Source organism: Bos indicus x Bos taurus, chromosome 4, assembly GCF_003369695.1.
Source record: "Bos indicus x Bos taurus breed Angus x Brahman F1 hybrid chromosome 4, Bos_hybrid_MaternalHap_v2.0, whole genome shotgun sequence".
Lineage (NCBI taxonomy): Eukaryota > Metazoa > Chordata > Mammalia > Artiodactyla > Bovidae > Bos > Bos indicus x Bos taurus.
The window spans coordinates 109,018,315-109,039,475 of record NC_040079.1 but is presented as its reverse complement, the minus strand read 5'-3'; the positions used below and the strand labels follow the sequence as shown (position 1 = coordinate 109,039,475).

At 40.5% G+C, this 21,161-nt stretch overlaps 1 protein-coding gene across 2 annotated transcripts in view; it reads left to right on the top strand.

The window, feature by feature from the left end:
* The window catches only part of VPS50 (VPS50, EARP/GARPII complex subunit), a 132,073-nt gene extending 123,256 nt beyond the window's left edge, over positions 1 to 8,817 (top strand). For both annotated transcript variants that reach the window (XM_027540160.1, XM_027540161.1), the window contains 3 exons: positions 2,046 to 2,167; positions 3,918 to 4,107; positions 8,101 to 8,817. In XM_027540160.1, coding sequence (XP_027395961.1) covers positions 2,046 to 2,167; positions 3,918 to 4,107; positions 8,101 to 8,220 — 432 coding nt within the window. In that variant the 3' untranslated portion in view covers positions 8,221 to 8,817. The remainder of the gene's footprint in view (positions 1 to 2,045; positions 2,168 to 3,917; positions 4,108 to 8,100) is intronic.
* The last annotated feature ends 12,344 nt before the right edge of the window (positions 8,818 to 21,161 follow it).

The following is a 21,161-nucleotide window of genomic DNA, read 5'->3' as shown; positions in this document are numbered from 1 at the left end:
CTGGGAATTTTAATTCGGAATATAAAAGATACATGTAATTTATAATCACACTTTTTTGAACAGTTCTATTTTTGGAAAGTTGATTCTGTTTTTTATGACCTGCTAATTATAGTACTTGGGCTTCCTTAAGGTGGCTTAGCAGTAAAGAATCCACCTGTCAATGCAGGAGACTTGGGTTCCCTGGGTGGGAAGATCCCCTGGAGGAGGAAATTGGCAACCCACTCCAGGATTCTTACCTGGAGAATCCTATTTACAGAGGAGCCTGGTGGGCTACAGTCCATTGGGTTGCAAAGAGTTGGACACAACTTAGCACTAAACAACAATTACAGTACTTAAGGAGATGCAAGAAAAAAGAGACTTCTGCCCTCAGTGAATAGAGGGCAGAAAAGTAGAAAGAGGCTGCTGCTTCTAGTGAAAAGTGAAAGGGAAGTCGCTCAGTCATGTCTGACTCTTTGCGACCCCATGGACTGCAGCCCACCAGGCTCCTCCATCCATGGGATTTTCCAGGCAAGAGTACTGGAGTGGGGTGCCATTGCCTGCTTGCTTCAATTAGTCTTAATTTCAAGAAATATTATAAGAAAGAGCCAGTGTTACTCAGATTATTAACCTGAACTCAAGTTTCAGCAGCTTAAGACTTTCTCTCTTAAGGGAACTTTTATGTTGAATTTTGTTCTTTTTGTTAACTTTCCCAAGTCCAAACCTTTAGGTAAAAGCAGTCTGCATTTGTTGTCCCAAATGGATCATAAGTAAAATGAAATAATTTTATTATTCATTTAACAATAAGCATTCTTGAAGATTGTATTTAGCAATGAGTAGAATGGCATTTTACACAATAAGCATATAAATTTATCTTTAAAATATTAATAAAATGTATTGAGACTTTTAAAATCTAAAGCAGCTTTTACTGTAGTGAAGCATAAATCTGGTAGCAAATACTACTGGTTCTGCTAGATTCATGAAATGAAAAAAGAGGAAGAGCAATTATTATTTACTTTGATTTTCAAAAGTAAGCTTAATGGATTGAAGACCCACTTCTTTCTCATAAATAATTAAAAGCTGTTAACTGTCAAAGAATAAATCATCAAAAAAAATTGTGATCTAGGAAGTAGCGAAGGATAACACAACCATCATGTAATAGTAGCTTCACTGGTGATGAACAGTTTAGATTTTTTTCCAACCTGTGTGTTATTTGAACACACTGTCAGTCTTGGCTTATTACGTATTGCATAGCTTCTTTATTGAGGAAACTAAAGAGAAAAATACTGTTGTAAGGACTGTTAAATTTATTTGAACTGTATTATCAAGAAAGAATCAACAGCATTTACTTTTGTTAATCAACATATTTAGATGATAATAGTCTCAAGAAATCAGATATATAAATTTATTGAAGGATGAGCCATCTGCTGTTTTCATGTTGTTGGAATTGTCTAAATTACATATGTTTTTATTTTTAGGAGAGTAGTACCATAAAAGGTACTGATGAGTAATAAAAATGTTCGGTTTTTCTAAAGGTAATGAGATAATATGGAGCTTTTTTGGTGCTGAAAATTTACAGCTATTATATGATTTGAATCTTTCAGTATGTAATCATTTATTGATACTTTAAAGGAATGTTTAGGAAAGAGAATAATTTATCAGACTGCTCTCTAAGGATTACAGCTACAAATTGCATATAGTTTACTCTGAGTTGAAAGCTCATTAAAACATTTTTTAAAAATCTGGGTCTCTTGAAGATATTTTTAAAGACATATTAGTTATTAAGCCTTTTTAATCCATACTGACAGTCATAGAAAATTTGAGATGTAGAAACATTGGAATATTGTTTAATCAGTTAATGGCACTTACTTCCTTTGAGAGGAAATGTAGTGTACTCTATATTACAACATGATTAGTCAATTTCATATACTTCACAGTAAGTCCAAATTATCTTGGGCATTATCTCTTTTTGTTTTACTTGATTTCATTCTGAGTCTTTTAGTCTTTTTTTGCCTCTAAGATGGGAAAGCATTATAATTGAATTCACATATGGCTATGATTTTTCTTAGGAATTTGAGCAGTTTAACATGCGGTTGAATGAAGTTTCTAAGAGAGTTCGGATACCCTTGCCTGTGTCTAATATACTTTGGGAACATTGTATACGCCTCGCTAATAGAACTATTGTGGAAGGGTAAGTTTTCCATGAAAGCATATCTGATTCCTCAGTCATAATATATGAGTAACATTATGTATTATCACCAACAGATGCAGAGAACAGATAAGACATACTGATAAATGGCAGACAGTCTCATAATAATTCAGAGACATTAAATCCTACTGTGTCCCTTTTTTTCTTTCTGATGACTTAGAATCAACTGGTCGGAGTGAGGAATGTAGCATCTAATGGTTATCTGAAAGTTAAACTATTATTATCAAATATAATTATGCTGATGATTATTATACATCCTGTTCATTGATTACTATTTGGCATTTATTGGACCAAGCCCTTCACAGGATTCTGTCACTAAATCCTAACATAAACTCTCTTTGATAGTGCTGTTCTCTGTTTTGTCAACAGAAAGATAGCCTCGCCTCAGAAAATCAAGGCTACAGAGGTTAAATAACTTGTCCAGGTTCACGCAGTCTTTGAAATGCAGAGAAGGCTTAATATCTCCTAATTTTCTCATGGCAAAATCAGTCCTCAAAACCACAATATCACTGCTTATAATATCATTATTATATCCTTGTAGACCATATAAATCTTTCATATGTTGAGTTTACAGATCAAAAGTAATTTTCCCACTTACTCAGAGGTCATGTTTATACTCTGTCCATAACATCGGGAACACAAGTAAGAATTAGTAATAGATTTAAAATATACCTGGAAGACAAGCTTCTATTTCAAAGACCATTCACAGTGATCTAGAATGGCACATCAGTTGAATTTTCACACTGTCGTTCATCTGATTTCTCTTCAGTTCTTATTTGTTACAGAAAAGAATGTGTCAGAAAGTGGAAGGTGACAATGACAAGCTGACAGCAGCCTTGGCATTTTGTATTGAAGTCAGCAATGCTGTAAATCCCAAGATGTCTCTGTGTCAGCAGTCATGACTGGATTTTACTGTTAATAAATTTGTTCAATAGTAGAATAGTGACAGACAAATATTATATGTTTCAATATAAACACTATTTAAAAAAAGCTTTATCACTTTAAATAATATAAAATAGTCTTCTTGCAGATTTTCTTAGGGAAAGTACCTCATCTCCTCAGATTGAATTCTCCACATTTTGTGTGATTGAAGGAATGAGACTCTGACTTAATGAATAATAAAATTGTACTGTTAGGGTTAACAAATATATTCTTATTACTAGTCCGCCTTAGAACATGCAGTTTTTTAGTAGTGTGGGGTCTCAGAAATAAGTCTATAAAAGTGTTTTATTATGAGAAATATGTATATACTTTCTATGCTTCTGTTTCTTAGGTTTGCTGAATGTTTATGGGAGAGTTATTTCATTTGTTTTCTTTGCATTGAGTAGTTATATTGAACAGTTTTATGAAGCTAAGATTACTGGGGAATATTCATAGCTTAATTTTATAAATAATTCTTGGCAGCCAGATTAACTTGAATGTCAGTTTAACTTTCTTATAGATGAGTATGTTAATTGATTTTGCAGAACTCTGGCCTGTAGAACAGCAAAGAATCTTAGAAGTTGCTTGATCTCTTGGCTTTGCAAATGAGAAAACTGAGACCCAGATAAGGAATATGATTGCTGAGTGACAGGGCCCAAACACAACACAGTCCTTCTGGCTCAACACTTCTGTCCTCTTTTACTTACAGCGTCTCAGCAAATGTGGGTTAGAGGAAAGTTTAATAAGTGCCTGAAGGTTTCTTTTCCTAGCCATCCCATCCCTTGTGCTTTTTTATTATTGTGTATCTTAGATACGCCAACGTCAAGAAGTGTAGTAATGAGGGTCGTGCCTTGATGCAATTGGATTTTCAACAGTTTTTAATGAAACTTGAAAAGCTAACTGATATCAGACCCATTCCGGATAAAGAATTTGTGGAAACCTATATTAAAGCGTACTACCTAACTGAGAATGACATGGAACGCTGGATCAAAGAGCACAGGGTGAGAGCTGAGAAGCAGTTAATTAAATTTTTATTCTTCCTCTTTTGTGTTGTGCTTGTGTGGTATGTTAGATAATTCAAAATCATATGGGTGAAACAAACTTTTTTTTTTTTTTAGCATGAACTACTTAGGCCAGTTCTTTACCATATTCATATTGTGTGTGTGCAACACTCTTTGCCTCATCAGATCCTTTTGAGACTTTGTGAACTGTAACAGTAATTATCTGGAAAAACAGAGTCTGAACTTTAGCTGTGTTTGTCCTGCAACTGTGTTGTAGGAAAAGAGCTGAAATTGGTAACCTTCACGACAAATACAGGAACACTGAAATGAGTGTCAAGCTAAAGTCTATATATAACTTTTAGAAAGCTGGAGTGGAGTGCCATTAGAATACTGGAGTGGATTGCCATTTCCTTCTCCAGAGGATCTTCTGACCGAGGGATTAAACCATGTCTTTTGCATCTCCTGCATTGGCAGCAGGTTCTTTACCACTGCCGCCACCCGGGATGGCATCACCAACTCGATGGACATGAATTTGAGCAAGCTTCAGGAGTTGGTGATGGACAGGGAAGCCTGGCGTGCTGCAGTCCATGGGCTCTCAAAGAGTCAGGCATGACTGAGCAGCTGAACTGAACTGAATTGATATACAATTTAAACCTTCTTGTAGCCATCAACAGTGATGTTCTGAACACACTGACATGTAGTAGTGATGACTGGATATTTGTTGTTTAGTTACTAAGTCGTGTCCAACTCTGTGACCCCATGGACTGTAGCCTACCAGGCTCTTCTGTCCATGGGATTCTCCAGGCAAGAATACTGGAGTGGGTTGCCATTTCCTTCTCCAGGGGATCTTCCCAACGCAGGGATCGAACCCACTTCTCTTGCATTGGCAAGCAGATTCTTTACCATTGAGCCACCAGTGAAGCCTAATGATTGAATATGCAAATATTTATTACCTAAATAGCTCAATTTAATTTCATCCTACATTAGATTTTACCTTAAGTATAGATAAAATTGTTTTTCTTTTGTGTGAGTATATAGATATGTAGAGAAAAATACTACATGTAATAAGTGTTATTTAAAATTCTGAATTTTTGACACAGTTCAATCAACATTTATCACCAGGGAATGCTCAATACAAGGAGCTTTTTGATATGATGGTTATATCATTTGTCTAGTTAGGCAGTATGTGAAGATGGATTTAATGAAAATATGGGAAGTGTTAAAATCTTCACTGAATCTTATTCCATCAATAACTCTAGCACTCACATGCTATAAACATCATAGGTAAAAGTTATGTAAGTGTTTATTTCATCTGACTGGATAAGGAAGTAAGGAATTGTTTATATTTATCAGGCACATCCTTTCTAGTTTCAACACTTTAGAAAAAGAAAATGAAGTTTAGTCTGGACCATTAACCTGAATTTTGTGTTAATGTTTCAGATCTCTGACACTAGTTTCAGATCTCTGACATCTTTCAGTGGTTTTGATCAGTACACCAGAACTGAGAAATGTCAGCACTTTTCATCTCATTGACCTCTGTCATTTGAGGAACAAGATAGCTATATCAGATGCAGATCAACTGCTGAATGTGGCTAGAATCCATTTCATAACTTAAGCAATTAGCACTTTGGAGTTGGTATTGAGGAAGGGATTTGGGACAAGTAGTTGAGGAGAAGGCGATGGCATCCCACTCCAGTACTCTTGCCTGGAAAAGCCCATGGATGGAGGAGCCTGGTGGGCTGCAGTCCATGGAGTTGTGAAGAGTCGGACACGACTGAGAGACTTCACTTTCACTTTTCACTTTCATGCATTGGAGAAGGAAATGGCAGCCCACTCCAGTGTTCTTGCTTTGAGAATCCCAGGAACGGTGGAGCCTGGTGGGCTGCCATCTATGGGGTCGCACAGAGTCGGACACGACTGAATCGAGTTAGCAGCAGCAGCTGAGGAGAAAAAGCCCAACTCATAGAGATTCATTATTTGATGTAAGACAGATGCCCATTTTAGGGTTTCTTCTTTTGATACAGTGGACTAAAGTTTTTTATTGTTGTTGTTCAGTCTCTGAGTCGTGTTCAGCTCTTTGTGACCCCATGAACTGCAGCACGCTAGATAGTCCTTCACTGTCTCCCAGAGTTTGCTCAGAGTCACGTCCATTGAGTCGGTGATGCCATCCAGCCGTCTCATCCTCTGTCGTCCCCTTCTCCTGCTACCTTAAATCTTTCCCAGCATCAGGGTCTTTTCCAGTGAGTCAGTTCTTCACATCAGGTGGCCAAAGTGTTGGAGCTTCAGCTTCAGCATCAGTCCTTCCAGTGGGTATTCAGGACTGATTTCCTTTAGGATTGACTGGTGTGATCTCCTTGCAGTCCAAGGGACTCTCAAGAGTCCTCTCCAGCACCACAGTTTGAAAGCTTCAATTTTTTAGTGCTCAGCCTTCATTATGGTCCAACTCTCACATCCGTATGTGACTACTGGCAAAACCACAGCTTTGACCATACGGACTTTTGTCAGCAAAGTGATGTCTCTGCTTTTTAATATGCTGTCATAGCTTAGTGTTTCGGAAGAGTTTTATTCACTGATATCTGTAATACAGTGAAATTTTCCTTGCAGCAAGATTGTCCTGTTTTCTAGAGCTCTTTCCACAATGCCTGTATGGTGCCTGGATGGTACTTCCTAAGTGTTGAGTGATCACTTGAGAGAATTCACCAGGTGTTGATGGGTGCTCTCAGAGATCAGACACACACTGAGCAGTTTGCTGAATTATTAGAATGAACTCTTCCCTGTATTTTGAAATTTTACTGTCTTTAATGTTGTCTCCAGTGAAGACATGTTCTTTTCTCGTTAGATAATAGAACACAGCTCTTTCCCTTGCTGAGCTCTTGGTCTTAATTCTCCAGAACCAAATCAAGATGCAGAACTTTCTGATGAGTCCTGTTCATCATGTGCATCCTGACAACTTATCTGAAAGCCAGGAACTTTGTACAGTTTGAACAGCAAAAAAATACTTAGATAGTTGAGTGTCAGGCAACATGGATTTGAACTGTACAGGTCCACTTACATGCGGTTTTCTTCAGTAGTGGATACCTACATTATCCTCAGTTGGTTAAATTCTTTAATATGGAGGGACATCAGAGGAGGAGGACCAACTATAAACTCGGTGCAAGTTTTCCACTGTGTGGAAAGCGCCCCTACTCCCCGAGCTGTTCACAGGTCAACTGTGGCTTCAATTTTACTTTCTAGCTACCATTAAGATACAAGGGTTTAAGAACCAATAATTTTCTGATCTTTGTTATTAACCTTATTCATTTGTTATGCCTCAGAAGAGTTATTCTGTGTTTGGAGATTTTTTTTCTTTTATCTAAAATGTGCAAAATGTGCAGTGCTAGAAGCTACTTACTTAGTAGCCCTTTATTATATGTATATAAATTTTTGAGATGTCAGCGTATTTTGATAACTCGATGACAAAGACCATCGCAGAAAGAAGCGTAGTGTGTGATCTTAAAAATATTAAGCATTAGCATGTTATGTGCCATGTGAAGGGCTTCCCTGGCTCAGCGGTAAAGAACCTGCCTGACAGTGCAGAGATGCAGGTTCATTCCCTGGTTCGGGAAGACACCCTGGAGAAGGAGATGGCAACCCACTCCAGTGTTCTTGCCTGGAGAATTCCATGGACGGCGGAGCCTGGTGGGCTACAGTCCATGGGGTCGCAAAGAGTCAGACACGACTAGTGACTGAGCATGAATGCATGCACGTGCCATAAAAAAAAGATGCTGGTGGTTCCTCTTTCAAATTCATGCTGTAGATGCTCTTATTCCCTTATTACAGTTCTGTAACCAGTTTGTTTTCCATGTCTCAATTATAATTTCCACTGCTTTTCACTGGTTGGTAGTGCTTAGTAATTACCCACTGAGTCCTGATTATCTATGTCTGTTCTTTTTCTGCATTGATCACACACATGTGTATCAGTGTACTAAATTTGAATCTTCTTTTTTTGAGCAGGAGTATTCAACAAAGCAGCTGACCAACCTGGTAAATGTTTGCCTGGGATCCCATATCAATAAGAAAGCAAGACAAAAACTTCTCTCAGCGATAGATGATATAGACAGACCCAAAAGATAATGAACACAGTTCTTTTTCCTCAGTGGTATTGATGGTCTCTCAGCGCACATGACATGAAAGCCAGTTTTTCATGCACTGCTGACAGCTGTCCTAAGAAAACTTTGTGCATGCTCTTTACAGCTGGAAAGTGGAAAACACTGAAGTTTACGTGGTGTTCGCAAATGATTTTTATATGCCGTGATCTCAGCTCTTCAATTTTTGGTCTCGTTTGTTGTATTCCTTCCTTGAAATGATATTGCCTCATCATAACTATTGTTACATGACTACAGTTATCCATTTTACTGAAGAATGTACTCTAAGTGTATGATCAGACGAAACAGTGACAGTACACTCACGGGCGGTTTCGGAGAATGAATTTATGTTGGTATTTTTCTACCCTCTAAAAATTTAGTTCTTAATAAGTGTAATATGAGAGGGTTAATGTGTAATGTCTCCTAATTATGAACACTGCATGACAATTGAAAAGTACACGTAAGCTAAATAGTTGAAGAATCAGTATGCTTTCTGTGTTTTTAAATGTCAGTATTTGTGTTAGGGTTAATGACACAGTGGTCATAAATGATGAAATTTAATAAATACTATAACATGATCAAATGAGACTGCATTTTGGTATTTTTTCATAGCAGACAGATTGGATACAGCTATAATGGAATTTCTTCTTTTTTTTTTTTTTAAACCATGTTCTAATTTTAATGGTCTTTTTTCCTGAAATTGGTTTGAGAAGTAATTTCATTGGGTAAACCTCTTCAGTGCCTGAGTGGTGATTGTGGGACTTCCTTCTTCCCTCCCTCCCTTTTTTTCTTTTTTTTTTTTTCCTTTTTTTCTTTTTAAATAATGGATTTTTTTTTTTTTTTTCCTGTAAGCTTTGTTCTCTTTGAATTTAACTTTTGTCTTAGAACAGCAAAACCTGGCTTAGGTGATTCAAGGAAAGACTTGCCAGTTAGTCAGGCATAGGTGTAGGATCATATGTTCACCATTCTTAAGCATCGACTTTGTATCACAGATACAATGTCAGTTAGCCAGTGATAAGCTTTGGAACTAAGTTAGTTTTTAGTAACTGTGTACTGTTAACTCTGAAATCTTCTTTGAAGCTAAGGATCTTCTACCATCATAAATGACATAAAAGTCAATTGCCTGTGCACTCCTGCCAGCTGTCTGCTAAGAAATTTTTTGCATGTTCTTTCTGACTGGGGAGTAGAAGCAGCTTGTTGGTGTTGGTCCAGGATTACTCGACATGACCTGTAACATTGCCAGCTCCCAGAATCCTGAAGCGTCTCAAGAGAAAAGGGCCTTGTGTCCTGTGAGTCTTTGAGAGCTGAGTTGCTGAAGGGCACAGCGTGGCATGTGATCAACACAGAGGTGACAAAGGAGTGATTGCCACTCAGCGTTCGTTGGTCCCTGCAGATGCCTGTAACTGGCAGAAGATGGCATGAAACACAGAATATGTCGGCGTGAGGGGAGTTAGTGTGAATCTGTGTCATGCATTTTTCGTTTTCCATCTCTCACTTCCCTGTTCATTTGCTGTCAATTTAGTATTGACAGTAAATCTTCCCTCTCGTGAAAAGGTGTGAACCTGGCGCCATTCATACGTTGCACAATGATCTCCTTGTGGAACTAGACTGTGTACTTATAAGGTGGGTCCTGCAGGTAACCATTATCTATATGCAGCCTCTTGTAGAAAGCAAACATGAGATAAGCTTAGTCGTTGGTTTAAATGCCATATTCAGCTGGGCATGTAAAGAGCTAATCAGTCTCATTTCTCAATTGATTAGGCCCTGCTTACTTCTTAGTTTTCACACTGGTTTTCTTGCATTTCTACTTTGCTTCACTCTAGATTGTATGATGAGCAGTTATCTGCCTGGTAGGGTGTTTTCCTGGGTGATAACAGTAGATACAGGAGAATTATTTATCTTGTTGGATACAGCTGTATCAGTTGGAGAGTCCTTGTAGCTCACCTGTACTTTGCTTTCCTCATCTTCAAAATAAAAGTGCTACATCTTTTTTTGATAGTTTTTAAGAAAAATATTTTGTTTTTTCATTAAAAGCTTAATAAGTGTAAATGACTTTAAAATAATACGGTATTTGAATCTTTAAATTACTTTAAATTATAAAAGAGTTACCAGACATTTCTCAAGTATCGTATTGTAATGATACTGAATTATAACCATATGACATTTTATGAAACTAATTTTTTTCTTGATATTTTAAAAACTTTGTATTTTGCACTGGGGTATAGCTGGTTAACAATGTTGAGACAGTTTCAGGTGAACAGCGAAGGCACTCGGCCATACACATACATGTATCCATTCTCCCCCAAACTCCCCTCCCATCCAGTCTTATGAAACTGATTTTAAGATAAATAGAATTGAAAAGCTGAGAATGTAAATGGAATTATACATGTTTTAGAAACTTTACTTTTATAAAACATTTAGTGTCTAAGTATTCCTTAACTGGTATTTTGTATGAATGTGTGCTGTAGGATTCAAGATTTTAAATTGATACGAGAGCCTGGTATATTATTCCCTGAGAAAGAATGATGATTTCTACAAATACATTGTCTCCCATTAAAAAATACCAGGGAGATACATAGCAATTCAAGTGAACTAGTTTGCTTCCGTTTATAAAACCTATAGAGATCTTATAAGATCTCTTTGACTAATAAGCTCATTTGCTCAACTTACAAAATGAAATAGAATTTTCTTGAAGTCAGGACCAGATGGTATTTTATCATATCCTTAAGTAGAATTTCCTTTGAAATTTCCTATTCAGCTGAGTGCTAAAGTGAAACTTTAAGTTTAGATTGAACAGCTTTTTTCTTTACCCACTCGCTGAAATAAAACGTCTTGTAATTCAATTCACTTTGAAAACATAGTTATCTTTTCAAATGAAAAAGTATGCCTGAAGGTGAAATATAAGTTGTGCTCAGAGCAAAAAGAAGTGGTCCAGGGAAAAAAATTTCTATTTTATATTTACTCTTTGGGATAATTTTAATACAGACTTAGTGGTTAACAAAGTGATATTTAACGCTGGACACAATGATTAATGAAAAGAAAATTATTAATACTCTGGTGTATTCTTTGAAAATGTTAAGACTGGTGCAACTTTTTACAGATTTTTTTTTATTATTATGGAAAATATTTGCTTGATAAGAGGCCGTCAAAAAATTTAATCTGTGCCACTCTCCCAAGGACAAAGCTGTGTCAGACTATACATGAGAATTTGTAACTCATCCAAAATGATGGAGGGAAGTAGTTCACTAGTTCTGATACTTTTCTTGATTGGCATATCCTTTTGTGAATGTTGCTAAGTGTTACACCTGCATCATTTTTTTCAGTGCTGCCTTATAGCTGGGCTCAGGACAACTCCCACATTACATACACTGGGTTAAGGAATAGGCTTTCTTGGGGACACTTACAAGCCTGAGACAACAAGAAAAAGAGTAGGCTTTGTCCCTTACTCCCTTGCCATTATCATCAGAGAGGTGAGACGGGAGGGTTGTTTAATGGCAAGTAGAGCAACTTACCAGGCTTCCCTGGTGGCTCTGATTGGTAAAGAATCTGCCTGCAATGCAGGGAGACCCTGGTTCAATCCCTGGGTTGGGAAGATCCCCTGGAGAAGGGAGTGGCTACCCACTCCAGTATTATTTTCTGGAGAACTCCATGGACAGAGGAGTCTGGCAGGCTATATTCCATGGGGTCACAAAGAGACATGACCGAGTGACTAACACTTTGAGTGTCAGAGCAACTCACCACCTAGTGACCTGGGGCCTGTGGATGTTGTTGTTCCTTTGTCTGGGAGGAGAAAGCCGTTTTCTTTGGGAAGATGAATTCCAGTACAATCCCTCCTCTAGTTAGCTCATCACACAGGCAACCTGAGTGAGCTCCAGGGTCAGCCCAGTGTCTGCCTGGTACTGGCAAGGTTCTGGTGGATTGGACAGATAACAGCTGCCCTCAGGGAGCCACCAGGGAAGATCTAAATAGATGCAAGCCAAAAACATTTCATAATGAATACTCCAAAGGAAACCTCGGGAGTAGATGTCAGGAAAGATTCCACTGAGGAAGAGATGTGCACCTGGAGACTGAGGGTGAGGAGGAGTTTGGTGAGAAGACGGGGAAGAGTGTGCTTGAAGATGAGAAAGGCCAGGGTGGTTGGCACACAGAAGGAGGGAGAAAGGGGGAAACTGGAAATATGGCAGACTCAGGTGTCTTAAGCACCCAAGAAAGAGCCGCAAATGAATAAGCTGCTGCTGCTGTTGCTAAATTGCTTCAGTCATGTCCGACTCTGTGCAACCCCACAGATGGCAGCCCGCCAGGCTCCCCTGTCCCTGGGATTCTCCAGGCAAGAACACTGGGGTGGGTTGCCATGTCCTCAAATGCATGAAAGTGAAAAGTGAAAGTGAAGTCGCTCAGTCGTGTCTGACTTGTAGTGACCCAATGGACTGCAGCCCACCAGGCTCCTCCATCCATGGGATTTTCCAGGCAAGAGTACTGGAGTGGGGTGCCATTGCCTTCTCTGAAATGAATAAGAGCAGATGTTATTCGATAACGAGTGAGATGTGGGCAGGGCAGGCGAGGCTATATCTATAGGTATTCGAATTATACTTTTAATCTCTGCATTTAAATGAATGAATTGCCTTCATTGGCCCCATCAGCTAAAGGGAGAAGGGGGTCTTTGTACAGAAGACAACTCAGAGCATCCATCTGTGGGTTTCCTTGTGCATCTTGATACCAGAGAATCTTACTTTGCTCAAAATGACACAATGGATGGCGTGGTCGAATAGATGAGATGCAAGTACTTGGAGTCCTCCAACTAGAGTTCCTCCCTAACCTGTCCTGAGCGGCTGGACGGTTTTGTTTGGGCAGGACTCTCACGAATTCACTTATTTACACTCCAGAGCTCCTCACCCCGTATCAGACATAATTGATGTTTGTTTATTGACTTCTTGGTACTGAGAAAAGCATTAATTACACAGTGATTGTTGAAGAGAGGTGCCCACTGGCATTGGAAGCTGAAATCATAACAGTTTAAAAAGAAGCTAATACTGAACTTCTATTCCTTAATTTTTTTTCTTCATACCTGCAGGCTGCCTGAGACAAAAATTGACTTGTTTTAATAGACTGCCCTAGACCAGTGGTTCTCAAAATGTGCTTCCCAGTCAGCAGCCTCAGTATCACCTGAGAACCTGCTTGTGGAGCAGCTTCTCAGGCTGTGCCAGGGACTTTTGGAATCAGAAATTCAGGGTAGGACATCATAGTGTTTTAACAAAACTCTGCTGTTTAGTAGCTCAGTTGTGTCCGACTCTGTGACCCCATGAACTGTAGCCTGCCAGGCTCCTCTATCCATGGGATTCTCCAGGCAAGAATAATGGAGTGGGTTGCCATGCCCCTTCCAGGGGATCTTTCTGACCCAGGGATCTTCCTGACTCAGGGATTGAACTCGAGTCTCCTGCATTGGCAGGTGGCTTCGTTACCACTGAGCCCTCAGGGAAGTGAACCACTGCCTTCACACACACACACATAAAGTGACCCAGAGAAGTTGTTCACTTGGAACTTTTTCCTCACAGGACGGTAGACTAGCTATTCCAAGACAGACTGTTGAGGGGGCCTTTTTTCCCTCCATATTTGGACAGTTTTTTTCTTTTTCCCTTCCACTTGAGGATAAGAATTTATACTTTTCTGTGAAAGAAGTGTTGTTAGCTCATTGCCTTCCCCATATGAGCCTCTATAGTGTTTGAACAGGCCACCAAGCGTGTGTGTGTCCTTCACTCTGATTTGAGTGGAATCAGAAAGATTCTCCCGAGAGAGTTTTAAGTGCCCAAGTCACAAGCAGTGAGACAAGTGGAGCTGCAGGAATAAAATATAATGTATTATGTTTTACAGAAATTTTGTCTTTGATTCTCTCAGCAATTAACTGAATCAGATGGAGAGAACGGCCAATTGATTTGGTAAAAGGAGCTTGGCATGAGCTGGGTGTGTGTTTACGGTAATCAGGCTTCTGATGGGTTCATATTGTTTCATTCTTGCCCAGTCTCCAGTTACCCTTCTGTGTCAATAATTTTAAATTTGTTTATCTAAGATGGGATAATCATAGTACCTACTTCATTGAGCTATTGTAAGAATAAAAGAAATGTGAAAAGAAGTTCTTTACGGTGCCCAGCATTTAGGAAGAGTTCAATAGATGGTGGTGGTTGTATGAACTCTGTTTGGTGGAGATGGAGATTGTGGCCCAGAAGGCTGGAGCCTTCTTCCCATAGTCCCATTGTAAGGCATGGAAGTAGCGCTTGAACCCAGCGCTCTTCCCCTTGCAGCTTCCAGCAGCGGCGTGGTCTTGGGCTTCGGTACTGGTGGACCTCATCACGTTCCGTCAGTGCACCGGTCTGCCTGAATCACGTCCCGGGCCGGCCACTTGGCTGTGCTCGTGCCTCCTTCCCGAAGGGCTGGCTGGCGCACTGCAGAACACGTTTTGGTCCTCAGTGGAGCGCCTTCTGTTTTTAGTGCCTCCAGATTTAATGCAGAGCCTGCTGAAGGTGAGAGATGTGTCTTGACTTGGGGAAGTGAGAATCAGGGCTTATGCCGTCATCACAGGCACATGCTCAAGAGTCTTTTCCTTCATGGATTCTGTTGGTAAACGACCCAAGGGACCCTCTTCTGACTCATAAGAAATTCAGGTATGATTCACGTGGCAGTGCTAGTGTTTCCCGGCCGTATCAGCTTCTAAGGAAATGCCAAGCGTTAGGCTCAGTTCCATCTGAGGTGTGCGGAAGGCTTTCTCTTTTGCCTCCCAGTCCTCCCAGTCTCTATTCAGGGCTTAAGTCTGGGGCCGTGGAGTGGCAGGTAGGCCACAGGTAACAGCAATCTCCACACTCCAGGCTGCTCAGCACTGTGTCCCTTCTCTGATCTCCTGTCCATGTGACAGAACTGCCTTCCTTTTTCTCTGTTTTACTTTCTCCATTTCTTTATTTTTTATCCCAGACACCCCACTGGGAAACCCAGTACCTTTCTCTAGCCTCAGTCTTACCATGTTTAGGGGAAAAAGTAGTTCTGCCAGTGAGCATGCTCTTGTTCACACCATGTCAGAGGTAATTCAGCCTCTTTGAGGGATGAAGGAGGAAAAATGGCACTTGGATGTTAGTGAGAAGCAAAGAAAAGGGAAATAGCCCAGAAAACCAACAGAGGCATCAACAGGGGTATTTGTTTTTCTTGTTAAGTCACTCAGTTGTGTCCAACTCTTTTTTGATCCCAAGGACTGTAACCCTCCAGGCTCCTCTGTCCCTGGGATTTCCTAGGGAAGAGTACTGGAGTGGGTTGCCATTTTCTCCTTCAGGGGATCTTCCTGACCCAGGGATCAAACCCGAGTCTCCTGCATTGCAGGCAAATTCTTTACTGCTGAGCAATCAGGGAAGCTAATCCTGCCATTTATTAACATCTTAAGAGTGTCAGGAGAGAATTCTCAACCCGTTTAGTAGATTCTTTGTAATCTGTAAATAAATAATTTTCAAAATTTAGAAATACGAGGACTTGGTATTTTCCTCTCCAGGTTTATATGTCCACCCACGTCTCCTGGAGCTCCCAGTTTCATTGACAAAACAAACAAATGTCCTACCTGGTATCTGTTTCTTCAGATAACAGAATAGTTATTTTAAAATTTATTTGGTCTGAGGTTCATTGGTTACTTCTTCTGAGTCATTAATCTTTGAGACAGGCTTGTTGCAAGCAAAGAATTACACTTTTGTCCCTGAGATTTCAGTGTGTGTCAATAATAAAATTCTAAATGGGATCATAATTAGCACACACTAAGGGGCTGAGAGTTGGCAGTACCTGATACACTCAGTAAGTACTTTGTGTTTATCTTTCAAATCTCACTTGTTGGAAGCAGGTTTAAACACTTTCCTAGGCATCTTATAGAAAAAAGCCAAGGTGATCTTCATAAGTGAAATCCCATTGACCACTATGAACCTAATAAAGCAGTTTTTAACATGCTGGCAATTTGCAGTATTGTTTGACTGGAATTTAAGCATGGTACAAAGCACTTGGCTTTTATGGTTTAAGGCATCTTGTTTTTGTTTTTAATTTAGGCTAAAACAGATTTTTGTTCTTGTTATGGGTCAAACTCCTCTTTTTTTTTCTTTGACTCTTGCTCTTTCACGTCTTAGATTTCATCTTCAGGAGAATATGAAGAGGAACTTTGGAAGGAGTTCACAATTTAATAAAAATGATGGTGGCATAGAAGGCTTTGTGCAGAGGTTGGGATGAGCAGGTATTAACCCATTGATGCTATGAATTATTGTTCCCTAAGCTTCAGGGACACTGTGTAAATACATAATTGTAGCATTTGAAATAGAATTTTAGCAGTGACAGTATCACACCAAAATCGCCCATCTGGTGATGTAGAGTTGGGGAGTAAAAAATATTTTAGTGACAACAAATAAAAATTGAGCATGAAAAAAAAAAAGATGGGCAATTATCTCTTTAGCATAACTTGGGGAGTCTACCATGAGTCTATGTGGAGGTGGGGGAGTGACTAGTAGGCAGGAATGTCAGGAATCTTCTGTGAACCCAAAGGCCAGGGGCATCCTGCTTACATAGGGTCCATGAATTTGTTTTGTTTTATTTATCTGAGGCTGTGCTGAGCCTTCATTGCTGCCAGGCTTTTCTCTAGTGGCTAGCGGGGGGCTGCACTTCGCTGCAGTGCACAGGCTTCTCACTGTGGTGGCTTCTCTTGCTGTAGAGCACAGCTCTAGGGTGCACGGGTTTCAGTAGCTGTGGTGTGTGGGCTCAGTAGTTACGGTTTCCAGGCTCTAGACCACAGGCTCAATAGTTGTGGTGCATGAGCTTCGTTGCTCCAGAGCATGTGAGATCTTCCTGACTCAGGGATAGAACCCCTGTCTCCTGCTTCGGCAGGTGGTTTCTTTACCACTGAGCCACCAGGGAAGCCCTGGGTCCAATGACTTTCTTTGGAAGGCAGCACATGGGTCTGGCAGCAGGGATACATATCAATACAATAGCCCCAGGGGACAAACAGATAAGGTGCTGAGAAGTTTCCAGAGTAACATCTAACAGTTTTGAAGCTGGTAGGAAGCTTCACTCTCCTCTGGGAAATGCTGGCAAAGATCGAAGGCGGGAAGAGAAGGGGATGACAGAGGATGAGATGGTTGGATGGCATCACCAACTCAACAGACATGAGTTGGAGTAAACTCTGAGAGTTGGTGATGGACAGGGAGGCCTGGTGTGCTGCAGTCCATGGGGTCGCAAAGAGTCAGACACGACTGAGCGACTGATCTGAACTGAGGAAGCTTCAAGTTACCTGATACAACTTTCTACCAGGAAAGACATGTGTTCCATAACCTCTGAGTATCCACAAGGCAGGATATCCTATACTTACCAGCCTAATCCTAGATGCTTTCTGAGAATTTCCAGCAGCAGGAAAGTGGCTTCCTCTCAAGCTCTCATCATCAGTGATCTCTCTGGATCTGAAACTGTACGCTTTGGGGCCTGTATTCACTGTCCTGTGTTCTGCCTTCTAATCAGGGAGAATGCTTCTATTTCCTTTCTATTAATGGAAGGAATGGCAGCCCACTCCAGTACTCTTGCCTGGGAAATGCCATAGACAGAGGAGCCTGGTAGGCTACAGTCCATGGGGTCGCAAAGAGTCGGACACGACTGAGCAACAAAACCACCACCGCCAATGCTACCTGCAGCTGCATTAACTAATGAGAACCTGATCGTATGCAGGATATTAACTGATTTTGAGCTGTAGTCAACTAAAGTTCTTAAGTTTATTCAGGGCTGTTAAAATCTATCCTCTTCAGCCTTGGTACGGTGACTTTTTTCCAATATCGATACAAGATCTTATGCAATTTTCATCTGTATGTTATTTTATTATGTTTGGCCTTATTGTAGCCTGTCTAGAATTTTTTGGTTCCAGATTCTGTCATTCAGAATAGGAAGCATGCCATACTTTGCTGCCCAAGTGAAAAGGCAGTATTTCTTGTAGTTCCTTCAGTTCAGTTCAGTCGCTCAGTCGTGTCCACCTCTTTGCAACCCCATGAATCGCAGCACGCCAGGCCTCCCTGTCCATCACCAACTCCCGGAGTTCACCAAACTCATGTCCATCGAGTCGGTGATGCCATCCAGCCATCTCATCCTCTGTCGTCCCCTTCTCCTCCTGCCCCCAATCTCTCCCAGCATCAGAGTATTTTCCAATGAGTCAACTCTTCGCATGAGATGGCCAAAGTACTGGAGTTTCAGCTTTAGCATCAGTCCTTCCAATGAATACCCAGGACTGATCTCCTTTAGAATGGACTGGTTGTATCTCCTTGCAGTCCAAGGGACTCTCAAGAGTCTTCTCCAACACCACAGTTCAAAAGCATCAATTCTTCAGTGCTCAGCTGTAGTTCTTTGGTCAAGTGAATAAAAATATGAGGACAGAGCCAAGGACAGAGTTCTCAGACCTAGCACAAGCCAATCCAGTCATGAGAACTCTTTGAACAGGTATGTTAGAGCTATGAGTGTACTACCTTTGATCATTTTCCCCATGTTTTTCCAGTTTGACCACAAAGGTAATAGGAAATTTTGTGAAATTCTTTGCTGGGAATAAAGTAAACCATCAAAATGGAAAGTGGAAATATTTTAGTATTCTTGTCCTTGCTTGATTCTATGCTGGCTTTTGATGACCTTTTACAAGGGCTCACAAACTATAATTTTTAGTACCTTACTTGTGAAATCTGCCAAGTATTCCACGGTCAGCTCGCTAGATGGTTTTGTGGAAAGCTTAATCCCTCTCAGTGTTAAAATGTTATTCACTGAATTCCAGACTTCAGACACCCTGTGTGCGTTTGTGTAATGGTGCAGAAATTTCTGCCAGATCTCACTTCTAGTTTCTCTGAAGCCACAGGAGGAAGACTTGAACTCAAGTAAAGTTTCTGGGTGTTCGTTTCTTTATTGGAGTACTATCTATCTCTGACTCCCACGTATCTGAGTAGTGCGTTCTCTTCCCTTTCCAACTGTAATGAACATTCTTCCTTTTTAATTTTAAGTCTAACTACTGTTACTTTTATACCTCGAGCAGCGATGTGTTTTCCTCCTCCTTTGGGCTTGGAACATGTGTGTCAACACGGTGAGAAGCTCCTTGCATCTCAGGTCACACAGTGCTCTAACCTCCTGAAAGGCCACTTGTCCCTCGTTTGTACTGGACTCTGGTCACGCATCCACCTCTGTCTTCTTCCTTTGTACTTTTCACAGTGACATGAACATGCTGCTCCCTGAGCAAGTACCCCGTCAGCTTCAGGGGACTCGCTGTCCTCCTCGGAATGATTGCTTGGAACTCGTTAGTCAGAATCTCTTTCTCTCTCTCTTTCTCTTTAATGTTATTCGAGAGTTAAATTTCCTTTCAGTCTGGACACAGGATGTGATATCTTTTCCTGACTATTTTCTGAACTCTGCTTTCTCTCGGGGAAGACTATATGGCAGTTAGGCACTCACCGCCAGGGTCCAACAGGCTCATCCTCAGTGAACATGGGCCAGTTACTTAATCTCCTTCTGCCTCGGTTTCCTCATCTATAAAATTGGAATAAGAGAATAATATGTGGAAGACAGAAGATAAAATTATGTAAAATTCTTAGCAAAGTGCCCAGTGCAATACAATATGTATTAATTATTTTTATGGTGTAGGGACCATTTTTTGACCAGGCTACTGTGAGTCCTAGGGATTTAGTTCCATTTGTCCAATAGTCACATCTTCCTGACTTTATTAATGAGTTCTCCCTTATTTGAAGAATGAAGTCTCAGAATCTGCATCCAGGGCTGCGTGTTGTGCCCTGTGTAACTGCAGGGGGCGACATTCACAGACTTCAGACGGAGCCATGCCTCCTGCAGTTGTGGGGTGCGCACACACTGGCCCTGTGCCTCCCACTACCTCCTGAATGATGAAACCATCAGTAAGGCACAGCCAGAATTCCTTAGATGACCCTGCCTTGAGCAGAGTTAGCCTTACAGAAGACGTCTTCAAGGAATTCCCCAGTGGTCCAGTGATTAGGACTCTGATCTTCCAATGAAGGGGGCATGAGTTCTACCCATGGTTAGGGAACTAAGATCCCACATGCTATGCAGCGTGGCCAAGAAACAGAAATTAATTAATTATTAAAGATGTCTTCAGATTGCTCTTTGCTTCTTTTCTTTCCACAGCTATTTGTAAGGCCTCCTCAGACAGCCATTTTGCTGTTTTGTATTTCTTTTTCTTGGGGAAGGTCTTGATCCCTGTCTCCTGTACAATGTCATGAACCTCCGTCCATAGTTCATCAGGCACTCTGTCTATCAGATCTAGTCCCTTAAATCTATTTCTCACTTCCACTGTATAGTCATAAAAGATTAGATTTAGGCCATGTGAAGGGAAGCGAAAAGCAAAGGAGAAAAGGAAAGAAGTACCCATTTGAAAGCAGAGTTCCAAAGAATAGCAAGGAGAGATAAGAAAGCCTTCCTCAGTGATCAATGCAAGAAAATAGAGGAAAGCAATCGAATGGATAAGACTGGAGATCTCTTCAAGAAAATTAGAGATACCAAGGGAACTTCATGCAAAGATGGGCTCAATAAAGGACAGAAATGGTATGGACCTAACAGAAGCAGAAGATATTAAGAACAGGTGGCAAGAACACACAGAAGAACTGCATAAAAAAGATCTTCACAACCCAGATAATCACGATGGTGTGATCACTCACACTCACCTAGAGCCAGACATCCTGGAATGTGAAGTCAAGTGGGCCTTAGGAAGCATCACTATGAACAAAGCTAGTGGAGGTGATGGAATTCCAACTGAGCTATTTAAAATCCTAAAAGACGATGCTATGAAAGTGCTGCACTCAATATGCCAGCAAATTTGGAAAACTCAGCAGTGGCCACAGGACTGGAAAAGGTCCATTTTCATTCCAATCCCAAAGAAAGGCAATG